The 15,612-nt window shown below is 49.6% G+C and overlaps 1 protein-coding gene across 2 annotated transcripts; it reads left to right on the top strand.

Moving 5' to 3' along the window:
- Positions 1-3,564: 3,564 nt before the first annotated feature.
- Positions 3,565-4,925, top strand: LOC309833055 (transmembrane protein C16orf54; the record flags this gene model as incomplete). 2 transcript variants are annotated; one of them, XM_082671178.1, is made up of 2 exons in its annotated part: positions 3,565-3,621; positions 4,251-4,925. In XM_082671178.1, exon 2 carries the CDS (start codon positions 4,251-4,253, stop codon positions 4,923-4,925), a length of 675 nt encoding a protein of 224 aa, XP_082527304.1. In that variant the 5' UTR covers positions 3,565-3,621. The 2 variants fall into 2 exon arrangements, with proteins under 2 accessions (XP_082527304.1, XP_082527303.1); XM_082671177.1 differs by having other exon boundaries at positions 3,585-3,626.
- Between the last annotated feature and the right edge of the window lie 10,687 nt (positions 4,926-15,612).

Genomic DNA, 15,612 nt, shown 5'->3' with positions numbered 1-15,612 from the left:
TGAGTCACAACGGCCAGCCCATATTTACGAGGCAGGGGATGAGATTCTACCTCTGACAGGAGGAGTGGAAAGGAATTTGGAGACATGTTTTAAAACCACCACATAAGGACTTCCCTGGTGGTCCAGTGGGTAAGATCCTGCGCTCCCAATGCAGGGGCCCGGGTTCAATCCCTGGTCAGGGAACTAGATCTCAAATGCCGCAACTAAGACCCGGCGCAGCCTAAATAAATAAATAAATATTAAAAAAACCACCACATACGCTTAGGAGTGACGAGCACCAAGGGCAGAGCTCTGCACACAGCAGCCCATGGGCCAGCTGCACAGTGTATGAGAAATAGAGTTTTACAACACAACATTGTAAAACAACTGTATTTCAATTAAAAAATAAAAATAAGACTTCCCTGGCGGTCCAATGGTTAAGACTCCGTGCTGCCACTGCAGGGGGAACGGGTTTGATTCCTGGTTGGGGAACTAAAGATCCCACATGTCGCATGAGGTGGGCCAAAAAAGAAAATAAAGGGTGGGGGGGAAATAAAATGCATATGGAGTTCAAAGAAAATCCTAAAGGAGATTAAAGTGGAAGAGCTTTAAGGAAAAAAAAAAAAAGTTTAACTGGTTCCAAGCACAGCCAGGCTCATCCCAGAACACTTGGATCCAGGAGCACCCTGTCAACCAGAAGACTCCTGCACAAAGGCCTGTTTTCCAGACTCCTGACCAGAGACTTCCCTTTTACACACACTCCTTGAGTAACTTCCTGATTCCTTTTTTCAGAAATTCTTGCATGGTGGAGGGGGAGGAAGCTAGGGGTCAGAATACCTGGGTTTTGCTCCCTACCCTGCAGAAGCCTGTAAAAAAAATGCAGGTTTACTTGGGAGTGAGGAAATTGTAAGGAATCATTTTCCTCTTTATGTTTCAATTTTTTATACTATGATTTAAAGTTTTCATGGTGGTAAAATATATATACCATAAAATTTACCATTTTAACAATTTTTATTTTATTATCTATTTATTTTTTTAATTTTTTGGCCATACTGCGTGGCTTATGGGATCTTAGTTCCCCGATCAGGAATTGAACCTGTGCCGCCTGCAGTGGAAGCACTGAGTCCTAACCACTGGACCCCCGGGGAATTCCCCCATTTTAACAATGTTTAAGTGCACAGTGCAGTAACATTAAGTGCATTCACATTGTTGTGCAACCGTCACCATCTTCCATCTCCAGAACTTTTTCATCTCATCAAACTGAAATTATGTGTGTATATATATACATATATGTTGGCAGTACCATGCGGCAAGCAGGATCTTAGTTCCCCGAACAGGGATTGAACCCGTGCCCCATGCATTGGGAGCGAGGAGCCTTAACTTCTGGGCCGCCAGGGAAGTCCTCAAACTGAAATTCTAGACCCATTAAACACCAGCTCCTGGCAACCACCATTCTACTTTCTGTTTCTTGGAGCCTGACCACTCCAGGGACCTCATATGAGTGGAATCCTACAGTATTTGTCCTTTTGTGTCTGCCTTATTTCACTTGGCATAACGTTTTCAAGGTTCATCCATGTTGTAGCATGTTTCAGAAGTTCCTTCCTTTTTAGGCCTGAATAATATGTATGATATAAATAATATTTTATATATAATATAAACATTTTGTTTATCCATTCATCCATCAATGGACATTTGAGTTCATTTGAGTTCTTTCCACCTTTTGGCTTTTGTGAATAACTCTGCTATAAACATTAGTGTGAAAATATCTGTTTGTGTCTCTGCTTTCAATTCTTTTGCACATATGTAGACATATAATTGCTGGACATATGGTAATTCTATGTTTAATTTCTTGAGGAACCAGTTAGAATTTTTTAAGCCTTTTTGTAAGTGATGAAAAACAGTTAAGAATCAAAACAGCCAGTTTGATACCTTAGGAACAACAACAACAAAAAATCATACCTGGTCTTTCTGGTTTGTTTGTTTGTTTTTTAGTTTATTTAATTTATTTATTTTTGGCTGCATTTGGTCTTTGTTGCTATGTGCAGGCTTCCTCTAGTTGTGGCAAGCGGGGCCTTCTCTTTGTCATTGCGGTGGCTTGTTGCGGAGCACAGGCTCTAGGTGCGCGGGCTCAGTAGCTGTGGCCCGCGGGCTCAGTAGTTGTGGCTCGCGGGCTCTAGAGCGCAGGCTCAGTAGTTGTGGCACACGGGCTTCGTTGCTCCGCGGCATGTGAGATCTTCCCGGACCAGGGCTGGAACCCGTGTCCCCTGCATTGGCAGGTGGATTCTTAACCACTGTGCCACCAGGGAAGCCCTGTGGTTCTGAATAATGTTTACTGTTCTAGAGCTTTAATTTTTTTTTAAAGAAAGACTAATTACAAGAGAACATACATAACAATTTTCAGGTTTTATTTATTTGGAATTTCTTTTAAAAGAAAACTTTTTATCGTCATGAATACATATCACACAAAAATTACCATCTTAACCACTTGTACATATCCAGTTCAGTGGTATTAAGCCCAGGTTTTATTTTAAGGCTTATAATCTCATCAAATTCTAATCTCGGTGGGTGATGCATATTAAGGCCAGAGCCTTGGGACTCTCCTTTCCACCTACTCCTACCCCTGCCACACTTTGTACTCCTTCTGGCCCTTCCCTCCAAACCGCAAGGACAGAGCAATCTGAGTCAGGCTGCCTTTGTGACCTTCTTTGGTAAGACGCTAACATTTCAACATATTTTTTGTAGCCTTTCACATTAAATGGCTGTCATTTTGCAAAACAAAATCTGAGTACGTAGGAAGAGTTCTGTTGTGTACACGTTGTTTGGCAGAGAAGGAATTTATATCTATGCTTCCCCCATCCTCCTATATACATGAGGTGTGTGACTTAGAACACAACACCTCCCTTATTTAGGGCTTACCTGCCATCTGTCAGTGAGTGAGTCGATTCTAGACAGTCTCTGAAAGGCTCCCAGTCCAGGAGCTGATGATTCTCTCAACACCAAGCACCAGGAGAAAGGAGCCGAGATGACAAATGTTCGTGGTCTTGGAGAGAGGCCTCAGAATACTTTCTAGCCTTGGATCCTTCCCAGAGGCCTGACATTTTTGCTACCTGAGCCTCACCTCACAGAGTTTCCAACCAAAATTGGAGCTAAATGGTCTGAGGACAAGAAGATATATGTTTGTGAAGTGCATGGAGAAGGTGGGCAAGCAAGAAGGTGTGTGGGGACAGATAGCAGGAGTGGGTACGGCGGGGCCCAGTGGGCAGGGCAGGGACACAGCAGCCACCTGCGAGCAGGTAGAGCAAGCCACCTTGGTGGTCTGGATGGGCTCTGTCTCTCTCTCTTGGCTTCCAGGTAATTGTTCTAGGGCCTGGGGCCTGACTGTGGGGTGACACTGAGTTCAACAGAACCACTGCCCATTCCGGCCCCACCTCTCACCAGGAAACGCCTCCCCACCGCAGTGACCACATCCCCCCAGGTTGCCTTGGAAACACTCTGTGGGGGCTGGGAGATCCAGGGCACAGTTGCCCAGCAACAGGTGGTGCCCTCCCTTCCGCCCTCATCTGAGGCAGCTGCCCTGCACCCTTGGCTCGCACAGGGAAGAGCGGCTCTGAGGGCGAGCCAGGAGCCCAGAGACTGACTGAGGTGAGGTGAGGAATGCAGGAGGCCCCTGCAGGTGGGGGACCTGGGGGACAGCCAGAGGCAGACAGAGACTGGGCAAAGCCAGAGAGGCGGGGACAGGTACAGAGGTGGCACCTGAGACCTGGCACAACGGCAAACTCAGGGGAGCCTGCAGAGAACAAGACCAACTCCAAGGAGAGTTGTGAGGGCAAAGGAGCAGCCAGGGCGCCGCCAAGGTGGCCGGGAGCGGGGCCCACACGCAGGGGCAGCGCTGGGACGGAGGCTCTCGTTTCCTCACGCAGCACTTCTTCTAAGCAAGGCATGAGCGGGCTGAGGCAGGAGGAAAGAAGCCCTTGGGTTCTTTGAGTTTGAGTTCAGTTTTGTCTGAGTCACCCTGGAGTCTGGGAGGAAAATGCAGCTTCCAGAAGGGGCCTGGGGATTCTGAACAGGAGGGCCTGGCTGCAGACCGAGGTGGGCCCCATCTCTCTGGCCATCTGGCTCCTTCCCGCTGTTTCTCGGTCCTCCGGGCTCCTCTGTCTGCCTGGGTCTGTTTCTCCAGCCAGATGTTGCTGAGCCTGCTCCCCTGGCCCCTCTCTCTCCTGATCGTGCCAACCCTGTCTCATGTGCTTCCTCTCCTGACCCCATCTCTCCAGATGCCTCCGACCCCAGAGCAGCCCTCTGGGCACATGGAGGGGCCCCCTGCATCAGAGGCCTCCTCATGGCCCCCGCTGCCCTGCGGGCCCTGTGTCCCCATCATGCTGGCCCTGGCCGCCCTGGCTGCTGTCTTCCTCCTGACCACGGCCGTGTTGGCCGAACGCCTGTTCCGCCGCTCCCTCCGCCCAGACCCCAGCATCTGCGCACCCACCCTGGTCTGGCGCCCGGGAGGAGAACTATGGATTGAGCCCACGGGCACCCCCCGAGAGCGCTCCGAGGATTGGTATGGCTCCGCGGTCCCCCTGCTGATGGACCGGGCCCCAGACCCACCCACCCAGGGGGGCGCCTTGGAGGCACGAGTGACAGCCCCACCTGCCCCTTCAGCCCCATACTCCCCTCCCAGCTCCTTGGTCCCCCAGACCCCACCAAACGCCCCAACCCGTAGCACCTTCTGGAGGCCCCAGGTCTGGGAGGAGAGGCCCCACACCCCAGGCCTGGTGAGCTGGGCTGAGCCTGAACAGAGGCCAGAGGCCAGTGCGTATCCAGGGAGCCCCCAGGCCCGGAGGCTGCGGCCAGGAAGCCCCAAGCCTGAGTGGGGCCTCCAGCCTCGGGTCACCCTGGAGCAGATCTCAGCTTTCTGGAGGCGTGAAGCCCGGACCAGCGTGAGTTTCTGAATCCCCAGGGCCTGGAGGACTGGCCTCCCAGAGACCCCTGGGGGAGGCCCAACCTCAGAGGGATCCTAAGACCCTGAGGCTCCTGAGAACCTGAGCTGACAGCTGAGGCCCCGGGAAAGAATGCCCCTCCCAGCCCTTTAACTTCTGGGTTTCGGTTCCCCTGGATCTGGGCCTGGGCAACCTGGGTGTGGACAGAGCCTGCGCTGCGCTGCGGGGCAAGCTCAGAGGTGCCTTTGCTTAGCTGCCCGGGGCGGGGGCTTAGAGAACTGGAGTTGCGGCCACCTCTGGGCCAGAAACTGCCAAGATCACATTCCAGATGACGAACTCAAGGTACCAGACAGACAGGGAATAGCATCAACGCCGCGGCTCCCACCCTCCTTCAGTGTGTGCCTAAGATGCCGACATCGGATGCAGAAGAACAGAGTGTGGTGATGACAAGGGTCAGCCGTGCTAGCAGGGGATGACGGGAATTCAGCTTCCCAGAGCCACAGCATCCCTCCAGAAAAACACATACAGAGAGGTCAAGGTCAGGCAAAAGAGCATCTTATTACATATAAACTGTGGCCTTGACCCCCACCTCGCAACAAGAGGCCATCTCTTGCCTGCACCTGGGACCCAGAGTCGCACAAGGCCGGCGGGCAGCATGTCCTCTCGAGGCCGCCGCATCCCAACCCTCTGGATCTTACCCTTCCACGGTGAGGGGAGCCCAAGCCAAGGAGATCTGAGTTCGATCCGGTGTGGAAAGGAACGTTCTCCCAGAACGTGGCCCCTGGCCGTCTTCCCTCCCAGCTTCTTGGAGTGGTCCAGAGAGACAGAGTTGCCCCAAGACAGGCTTACTTATGATGCTCCACCCCACAAAAATGGAGCCCCAATATCTGTATCAGCTGACCTCCCCTCTGGGCGCAGAGCCAGGTGTTGGGGGGAGGCGAAGGAGTTTCCGTTCGCTGGGCTCTGACTTCTCAAACCTCAGTCCTGAATGTTAGGATTTTGCCATGTCAGTTACCACCTGTACTTTGTATTTTTCTTTAAATTGGTTTACCATTTGCTTAATAAATTCATTTTACAAGGAATCTGTTTTGTATCACTTCTGTAAATGGAAAACCAAGTATCACTTGTCAGAAATAGAAGGTAAAACATGGAAATAAATACAGTGTAAACAAAGGTGTATAGTTCTAAGTAGACCTTGTTTCCTGCTGGAGGCATCGACCCAGAGATCTGCTCTGCTTTGTCAAAAGGCTCAGCAGGTATTAGGAAAGTGTTAGACACTCTGGTGCCACCCTGAGACCACCCTTGAGAAGTGCTGTGATGGATGAGAGCCCTGCATGGGGAGCAGCCATCCTGTGCTACTTAATGCTGGCCAGGAACTCCCCCGCCCTGCCACCAAGTTCACCCACACCCCGGAAATGCTGTCAGGCAGAGACCAACACTCTGCTCTTCCTCCTCAGAGGGCCAGAGAGCACCTGGGCCTGGACCTCCCTTCTCACCCCTTGGATGCCAGGAGTTGGACGAGCAGCCAGGGCTTCAGAAGCCCCCTGGCTGAGGGACATCCACCCCCCCACCCCCGGCTGCACTCATCCAGCCTGTGTTCCCAGCATCTTCCCTGAGCCAGGCCCTGAGGAGGAAGGAATCAGACCTGGCCCCCGCCCTCAGGGAGATCTCAGTCTCTCTAGTGGCAGGGGTGGGGGTGGAGGGAGGTGAGATAAGACAGGAAGACATAACCGATACGAGATCAGGGCTGCTGTCCCACCTCTGTCACTCACAAGCCAGGTAACTATGTCACTTCTCGTTGTCACCATCAGCTGACAGGACTGGGTTGTGGGGACTCTGCCCAGGAAGCGTGAACAGTCCCTCAGGGACACAGAACCGAGAAACCACGCTCAGGGCTTAGAGGCCTGCATGCCAAGGGCTCAGCAGAGGCAGGATGGTGGGGAAGGGACACCAGGGACAAGGCCCCAGTTCTCTATCTGGTTCTATCACTCACTCTTGGAGAAAAGTACTTTTTGTATTACTGGGCCTCACATTCTTTCTCTTTACAACAAGAGAGTTGAAAGTTGAACAGATGCTGTCTTGGGACTTTTCTAGCTGTGACATCTAAGGATACAGTAAAATGAAAGATGGATACCTACACCCGTGCATGGGTGAATGTGATCTCCCTGAGGCAAAGTCCAGCTTGCTGTCCCCAAAGTCACCTTTATAGCCCCAGACCCAGAACAGGATCTAAAACACAGCAGGAGCCCAAAGAAAGGAGAATGAATAAGTAGATGGATTCATAGATACATTTGTTTTACCGTTTCTCCTCTTTATTTTAAACATCTCCTCTTCATTTTGAACACCATCTTACTGGAACTTCCCTGGTGGTCCAGTGGTTAAGACTCCATGCTTCCACTGCAGCGGGTGTGGGTTCAATCCCTGGCTGGGGAACTAAGATCCCACATGCCTTGGGGTGTGGCCAAAAATTAAAAAAACAAAACAAAACACACCATCTTATCACTTTCTCATGTTGAGTTCTTCCTTTATGCTTTCTGACGTTTAAAACACACTTCCTGGGGCTTCCCTGGTGGTGCAGTGGTTGAGAATCTGCCAGCTAATGCAGGGGACACGGGTTCAAGCCCTGGTCTGGGAGGATCCCACATGCCGCGGAGTAACTAGGCCCGTGAGCCACAACTACTGAGCCTGCGCGTCTGGAGCCTGTGCTCCGCAACAAGAGAGGCCGCGATAGTGAGAGGCCCGCGCACCGTGATGAAGAGTGGCCCCCGCTTGCCACAACTAGAGAAAGCCCTCGCACAGAAACGAAGACCCAACACCGCAAAAAAATTAATTAATTAATTAATAAACTCCTACCCCCAACATCTGTAAAAAAAAAAACGCACATCCTGGGCTTCCCTGGTGGAGCAGTGGTTAAGAATCTGCCTGCCAATGCAGGGGACATGGGTTCGATCCCTGGTCCGGGAAGATCCCACATGCCGTGGAGCAATGAAGCCTGTGTACCACAACTACTGAGCCTGAGCTCTAGAGCCCGTGAGCAACAACTACTGAGCCCACGTACCACAACTACTGAAGCCTGCATATCTACAATCCGTGCTCTGCAACAAGAGAAGCCACCGCTCACCAGACCTAGAGAAAGCCTGCGCACAGCAACGAAAACCCAACGCAGCCAAAAGTAATAAATAAATAAATTTAAAAAATAAAATAAAATGAAACGCACTTCCTGTATGGTCCTTTACCCAATAATTCTGGAGTTCCAAGTTCTAGGGTGTCTGCTCACTCTCCTTCGTGACAGATGGCTTCCTCTTGTTTTCTAAGTTGGGGCTGTGAACTCAGCTTCAACAGGGCCTTAGTAAGAATCCCGGTGACTAGTTCCAGGGTGTCTCTCCAGCGAGCTTCTGTGTTTGCTCCTGCCAAGGATGCCTCAGGGGAATAACCAACCCTGGACCACATTATTTGTTCATTTTATTTGGGCTTCCGAGACTATGCAAATGGTGTAAATTTGAACCCCAAATTTAAATGAGGGCACACCTTTGGTTATGAATTCTCAGGGGAGACTTTCTATTGCCTCTAGATCTCAGGGTGAGACCCACGAGCTTCTTTTGTGCTTTATGGGCTGATGGAAAGATTTTTTTTTTCCTAATCTGCTTTTCCACTGAGGGTTGCCACCCTTTAAGGGGCTGAGCTGTATATTAGGGTCTCAGTTTTCAACGCCCCAGGTAAGGCCTCCAAAATCTCCGTGGATATAAAACCCAAACCCTTCATTTTGCCAAGATCTACAACTGCCCATGAGCTCCCTTAGCTTTGGTTTTCAATTTACCTCTTCGTGTGTGGCTCCAGGGATTCCCCTTAGTTTCCTGAAACCCAGCTGTGCTTTGTAAAGGATGTTTACTTGATTTTATGTAGCATTTCTAGATGTTTCACAGCAGGGATGTGCTTGTCAGGTTATACCATTCAAAATATCACAAAAAACAGATGATTTCCTCTATAATCAAGTTCAAATCTTTGCAGCCAAACTTCTGGAAAGAGCTGTCTGTCCTAGCAGTCTACATTTTCTCATCTTCCCATCACTCTGCAACCCGCCACAGGCTTCTATACGCTTCCTGCACTCTCTAGAAACTGCTTTACAGGCTTCTATGCACTTCCTGCACTCTCTAGAAACTGCTTTCCCCCAAATCATGACCTACACATTTTAATCAAAGGATACCGCTCAGCCTCCTGTGGGCAGCATTAGACGTTTTGATTCTTTTTGTTTTTTTAACTTTTTGGCCACACCGTGCAGCATGTGGGATCTTAGTTCCCGACCAGGGATTGAACCCATGGCCCTTGCAGTGGAAGCACAGAGTTTTAACCACTGGACCACCAGGGAAGTCCTGATTCCCTTTTTGACATGTGCTCTTCCCTTGGCTTCTGTGACTCCCCGTACATCTGAATTCCCTTCCCTCTGTCTGCCTTCTTCTCTGATTCTTTTGCTCTCTGCCTTCTTCAGCCTTTGCTTTCCCTCGACACAGTCTTCCTGGGCAATCCCACTGACACCCATAGCTTCAGCTCCTGGCCTCCCTGATGATCCCCAGGTCTCTGCCTCTGACTGTGGCAGATATGGTCCTCCTACAGACATCCTGCCATTATTCTAAAGTAATAGTACCAGTGGGAGAGAAAACAAGATGATTAACTAAAAGATTATCTCAGGGAGTTCCCTGGTGGCGTAGTGGTTAAGAGTCCGCCTGCCAATGCAGGGGACATGGGTTCGAGCCCTGGTCTGGGAAGATCCCACATGCTGCGGAGCATCTAAGCCCGTGCTCCACAACTACAGAGCCTGCGCGCTAGAGCCCGTGTGCTACAACTACTGAAGCCCGTGCCCCCGTGCTCTGCAACAAGAGAAGCCACCACAATGAGAACCCCCGTACCGCAATGAAGAGTAGCCCCCGCTCATCACAACTAGACAAAGCTCGCGCACAGCAACGAAGACCCAACGCAGCCAAAAACAAATAAACTTATTTAAAAAAAAAAAAGATTATCTCAGAACCTCTCCACAGTCATCCTTGATTACAGAGTCAGTACTTACCCCAGTATTAAAACACGACACGCCCCCCCCAAAAAAAACAAACAAACAACCACAGGGGTCATGAATTCACATGCATAAATAGGCCAAGTCAGAGATATAGGTGAAGAGTGATGTGGACCAGGGGACAGAGGCGAGAAAAGACTTCACACCTGTCTGTAAGGGCAGCTGCCACTCGGCTCCACCAATCATGTCCAGCCTTCTGATTTTCCAGCAGAAGCTAGAAATTTGGGTTTTTAGGTAAAATCAACCAAAATGTTAAGACCACTTTATATATATGTATATGAATCTATAAACCTATAAAATCCAAAGAAACAAGCCTGTAGGCCACATGTGGCTCAGGAAACACCGGTCGGAGATCTCTTCTGAACAAACGTGAGGGATTTTCCTGGTGATTCAATGTGTAGGATTCCGCGCTCCCAATGCAGGGGGCCTGGGTTCGATCCCTGGTCGGGACATTAGATCCTGCGTGCTGCAACTAAGAGTCCGCATGCTGCAACCATGAGCCCGCACACCGCAAGGAAGATCCTGCGTGCCGCAACTAAGACCTGGCGCAGCCAAAATAAATAAATAAATATTTAAAAAACCCAAAAAACAGAAAAGCAAACTTGAGCAAGTGCCTGGGAAGGCCCCTGAAGTGGGTGTGGAGGGTCCCTCTTTGTGTTGGACTTTGGTGGTTGGAGGTGGGACGTCCTGCTCGCAGATGATCTTAAATCAGGGTTTTCCCCACCTTCACGCTGTTGACATTTGAGCCAGATGATTCTTTGTGTTCCTGTGCATTGTGGGATATTTAGCAGCATTTCCGGCCTGTAGCAACTAGGTGTCAGTTGCATACCGCTAGTTGTGAAGGGATGTTTCCAGGCATTGCCAAATGTCACCTGTGGGGGGGGCAGGGAGGGGGACAAAACCCTCTGATGCTTCTAAGTGAAGCATTTTAATCAATTAACACACCGCCCCACAGAGCTTGCAGCCTGTCCAGGAACAGGGCTGCTGGGGACCTAGAACCACTCGGCTGCCAAGTAGAACAACGTGGGCCTCCGCTTGCTAATTTTCAGTGGCGCCAAAAAAGCATTAAGGTGAAGAGACAAGACAACCAGCCTTGGAGGAAACACATAAATAAGATAATACACCAGGAAACCGGCAGAGGCTTCTAGGAAGGCAGTGCATCATAATGTCTTTTGTAATTGGAAATTCTAATATAATTTGGAAATTGCAAATTTGATTGCCCAAATGAAAAAGTTCCTTCTAAAGGAAGGTGTGGGAGGAAAAAGTTTTTAAACATCTCTCAGGAGGTAGAGGAAAATGACAAAGAAATGGAAAACAGGTAAGCAACATTAAGAGATAAAGGATCAATTCATTCAATATTTACCTAATAGAAGTTCCAGAAAAAGAGAACAGAGAAAACGGAGGGGAGGAGATAATGAAAGATTCTATGCAATGGAGAGAAGCATTTCAGGCAGAAGAAAGAGGTCTGTGAGGTGCCTCACACTGGCACCACCTGAGGAGCATCAAGGAATACGGGTGCCACCAGGACTCCCCTTTGCACCAAGTGGAGGAACAGGGACTGGGTTTACCCTTCTGCCTGAAACAACCTCCACTGCCACCACCAAACCAGACAAAACACACGGAACAACAGTTTTCAAAACACTGAACACCAAGCAATGAAAGACAGTCATGAAAACAACGAAATCCCAGAGGGAAAGGAAAACAAAGGAGGGAGTTCCCTGGGGGCCTAGTGGTTGAAATCCGGCCCCATCACTGCCATGGCCCGGGTCCAATCCCTGGTCAGGGAACTGAGATCCTACAAGGTATGCGGCACAGCCAAAATATAAAAAAGAAAGAGAGAGAGAGAGAGAGAGGGAAGGAGGGAGGGAGGAAGGAAAGGGGACTTGTCCTTTTAAGATTGTCCAGCTTACTGCTTGAGAGAGTTTCCAACCTGCGGGCTCAGAGAAGAGAGAGCCCCAAGATCTGCTGTGGGTCCTTCTCGCGTACTGTTCAGCAAAGAACTGATCAACACACATGTGTGAGAAAACAACCTGAGGCCCAGAGAAGAGCCATGTGAAAGGACTAAGGCAGCAGTGCCCAGGGCCTCACACGAAGCCAGGGCCTCTTCCCACCAGCCAGGCTGGAAAATGTCACAAGGCCATGGGCAGTGCACTCGGGAAAGTCATGGCTTAGTAGTAGAAAATAATCCACTAGACTGAGCACTGCTTTGGATCTGCCTAACGAATCATACAGAAGACTATCCGGTGCTGAGCAAAGTGAAATTCACCACATCCAGCAAGCAAAAATTAACAAGTGAAAACACAGGAGAGCATCAATGATGTGTCAGGAAAGATGTATGGACCTTTTCTGGTTCTGTTTTAATTATCATACACAGAGCATCCCTGAATGGCTGCCTCAGATAGGTCACTGAAACAGTTCTTTTGCATCTTCTATCTTTCCCCTGACGGACTTTTCATCCATTGGAATGAATTAGATTGGAATTTTAAAATGCAAGACTTAGTCTAGCCCTTGAAATCTCCCATGTATTTGGGTAATTACTATACCAATAATACAAACATATGTTAGTGCAGTCCTTTACCTAAAAGGCTGCCAAGTCTCAATGAATTCCCCTTCTGGCTTCTAATATTCTGAGAAAACAAAGCAAATCATGCAAAAAGTAAAAATAAGATATTTTTGGTTCTTGGTGAGATTACAGTTCAGGGGCCTTTATTGTTTGTTTTTTTAATGTGGGAAGCATGACTTTTTATCCAGCCTTTAAGAAACCAGCATTGTTCTTTATCTACTGATGTGGTATTCCAAAAGAGAATCTCTCCCTTGGTTAAAAACAGCCAAATATCAAGAAGCAAGTGACTTATGGGATGGTTCTTTGTTGGTGCTAAGTCTTCGAAAAATTCTAGCTCAAGAGCTGGGAGAAGAAATAGGTGACCCAGTGGCCCACCAAACTAGAGGTATAGGTGAGGATCTCTGCCTCTGATCATTTTCTAAGTGTGCTATACTAGGTCCAGGGATCCAAAGAGCACTACCTACCTGAATAAAGAAAGCCCACATTATCTGGGGTAAATCTGACGTGCACAGCGAGATGTTATTCACAGCTTCACGATCAGATTCTCTTCAGATCTTCGTAGTCTGGTCTTACAAGCTGAGTTACTTAGGGCCTCAGAAAGCAGGTCTTAAAAGCAGTTACTTACTAACTGCCAAAATGTTCTGTTCCTCAGGAAGTGATTAGAACAAAGTACCGAGGTACTGAAACATTTATGGAGTTTTACCTACCGTATTGTCTTGGAGGGCTAGCGATAAAATTAATATACGTGTCCACACCGCATAATAGCACAGTGGGATTTTTCAAAGGTCCAAAGTTGAATGTTTTTCAGATATAGTGTGGTTTGCTAATAATGTCTTGCCGTTTTTAAATGCTTTCAGCTTTCACTGGCCTTGGCTCACTAAGGCTCGTGCCCATTGAGTTCACTGACTCTGCCAACCCGGTCTGACCTCTTGTCTTCCCTGACCCTCTAGACTGAGTACCCCAGTAGGTGGGTGGGTGGAGGGGTGGGAAGGGGGATGGGTAGATGCAAGGCGGGGGTGGATGGGCAGGAGGATAGGAGGAAGAGGGGTGGGCAGGTGGGTAAATGTTAGCAGGAGGGTGAGGGTGGGGGGGTGGATGGGTTGGTGAGTGAATGAGTCTTGGTCGTCTCCGGAGTACACAGGGCCTTGAAGTCACTGAGATACCTTGGGCGGTTGGGTGGGGATCCGATGAGGAGATGAAGCTGGAAAAGTGGGTGGAAGATGAGACTGCTGCACACCCCTCCTCAGCTTTCCTTCTTGAGCAGATGCTATACAGCATTCATAGCCTCCTTGGCTAATATCTTTGGAACCTGGAAGGAAGATGGAATCAGAAGATGGAATTGGAAGGTGGTGTGACTGAAGTGTCCTCTGGTGGCCATAGGGGATTTGACAGTATTCTTAGCTATTTTTTTCATTGTCTGTTCTCCCCTCCCCCACTCCACACCCCCAGGCTCCCACAGAGCCCGGCTAGAATATAAACTCCATGAGGACAGGGCTTCTTCACTGTTTACTCATTGTTGTCTATCCAGTGTCTAGAATAGTGCCTGGCACGTAGTAGACATTCAACAAATACTTATTTTTGAATCCTGCTTCACCATTTTATTGATCTATGACCCTGAGCAGCATTCTTAACTTCCTAAAGCCTCAGTTTCCTCATGAGTCAAATGGAGACGCTAACATCCCTGCCCCCACCAGCATTAACTGAGAAAGAGACCCACGCGCGCTGAGCAGGAGCCCTCAGTCACATGTGTGTTCCCTTCTCACCCACCAGCTGGCGGTGATGATGCGTTACATGCTGACCTGATTTGCACCTGATTCGAGGGGCACATTTGCTCTAATGGGCATGGGCTTTATACTGCATGTGGGGCAGCCTGGGGAAATCGTCCAAGCCTAGTCCTAGGCAGGTCAGGCAAGAAGGCAGTGTAGCCAGATAGACACCAGGTGAAATGGGAGATTCCTCTCCTGCCACTCACCCCGTCTCCCCACCCTCACAGCCACACCCAACTCTTCCACTGCGCTGAACCCATCAGGCTCCATCTGCCCTCTGAGCTTTTGCAGATGCTGTTTCCCTTGCCTACCTTCCCTTCTTGCCAACCCATTGCCGTGACCCCCATTCAAGCCCTCTGAGTGGCCACATCAGCCTCCTCTTGGTCTGCCTGCAGCCACCCCGGCCCCCGCAAATAGATCTTCCCGCAAATATGCTTATCTCACTTTCCAGCTTCAATCTGACTGTTCTCGGGACAGAGTCCAAGTCCTCTGACCTACCATTTTGTGGTCTGGACCCAGCCCAGCATATAGTCATCTCGCCTCTCCTGATCCCAACTTCAAATCTTACACCAAACAATCCTAGCCATTTCCCACTCCTGAACCTTTGCCCACACAGTCTCCTCTGCCTAGAAATCCATCCCCTCCAAGGAGGGCATGGATTGCTTTTGCCTGCCCAGGATCCATTTTCTTTTCCACTGGTGAGGGAATCCCCACCCAGGGCTCGAATCTGGGATCTTCCTGTGGGGCTGGTTCACTTCTGTGATCGAGGGTGAGCTGGAGACTCAGCCTGGGAGCTTGCTTTTTCCTTTTTTAATTGGGATGCTGTGGGTGCAGCCTGCATTCTCCAGTTGGCTACATGGGCCCCTATGTCTTATTCTAGCCTCCCCCGTCTGTCACATCTGCTTGAGTCCTAGAGGCATTTGAGTTTGAGACTCCTGGTACACATCTCCCTTCTGCCTCTACTAGGCTCTGATTCCCTCCTAGATCCCCAAGGTTTTGCCTTTCAGTTCCCTGCTCTTCCTGGGTCCCCACTTCCCTGTCCTGTCCTGACACCCAGAAGTGCCCCTAGTTCTCTGAAGTTTCAGTTAATTCCCCTTCAGATCTGAGGAGCTGGGACTCAGAGATCTAAATTCCCTGGAGCAGGGAAGGCTGCCTAGCTGAGCGTGTCCATGTTTTCCTTGGAAAAAGGACAGGAGGGCCCCGAGGTGGAGGCGTGTATTACAGAGCACAGGTACAGCCCAGGTGGCATCTCTGGGCTGTGTCCTGTGAGAATGGCCCCTTCAGTTCAGGACATCACCAAACGCA

Source organism: Grampus griseus (assembly GCF_964374135.1).
Source record: "Grampus griseus genome assembly, chromosome: 14".
Lineage (NCBI taxonomy): Eukaryota > Metazoa > Chordata > Mammalia > Artiodactyla > Delphinidae > Grampus > Grampus griseus.
The sequence above is the reverse complement of the archived record's forward strand: the minus strand, read 5'-3'. Positions and strand labels throughout refer to the sequence as shown.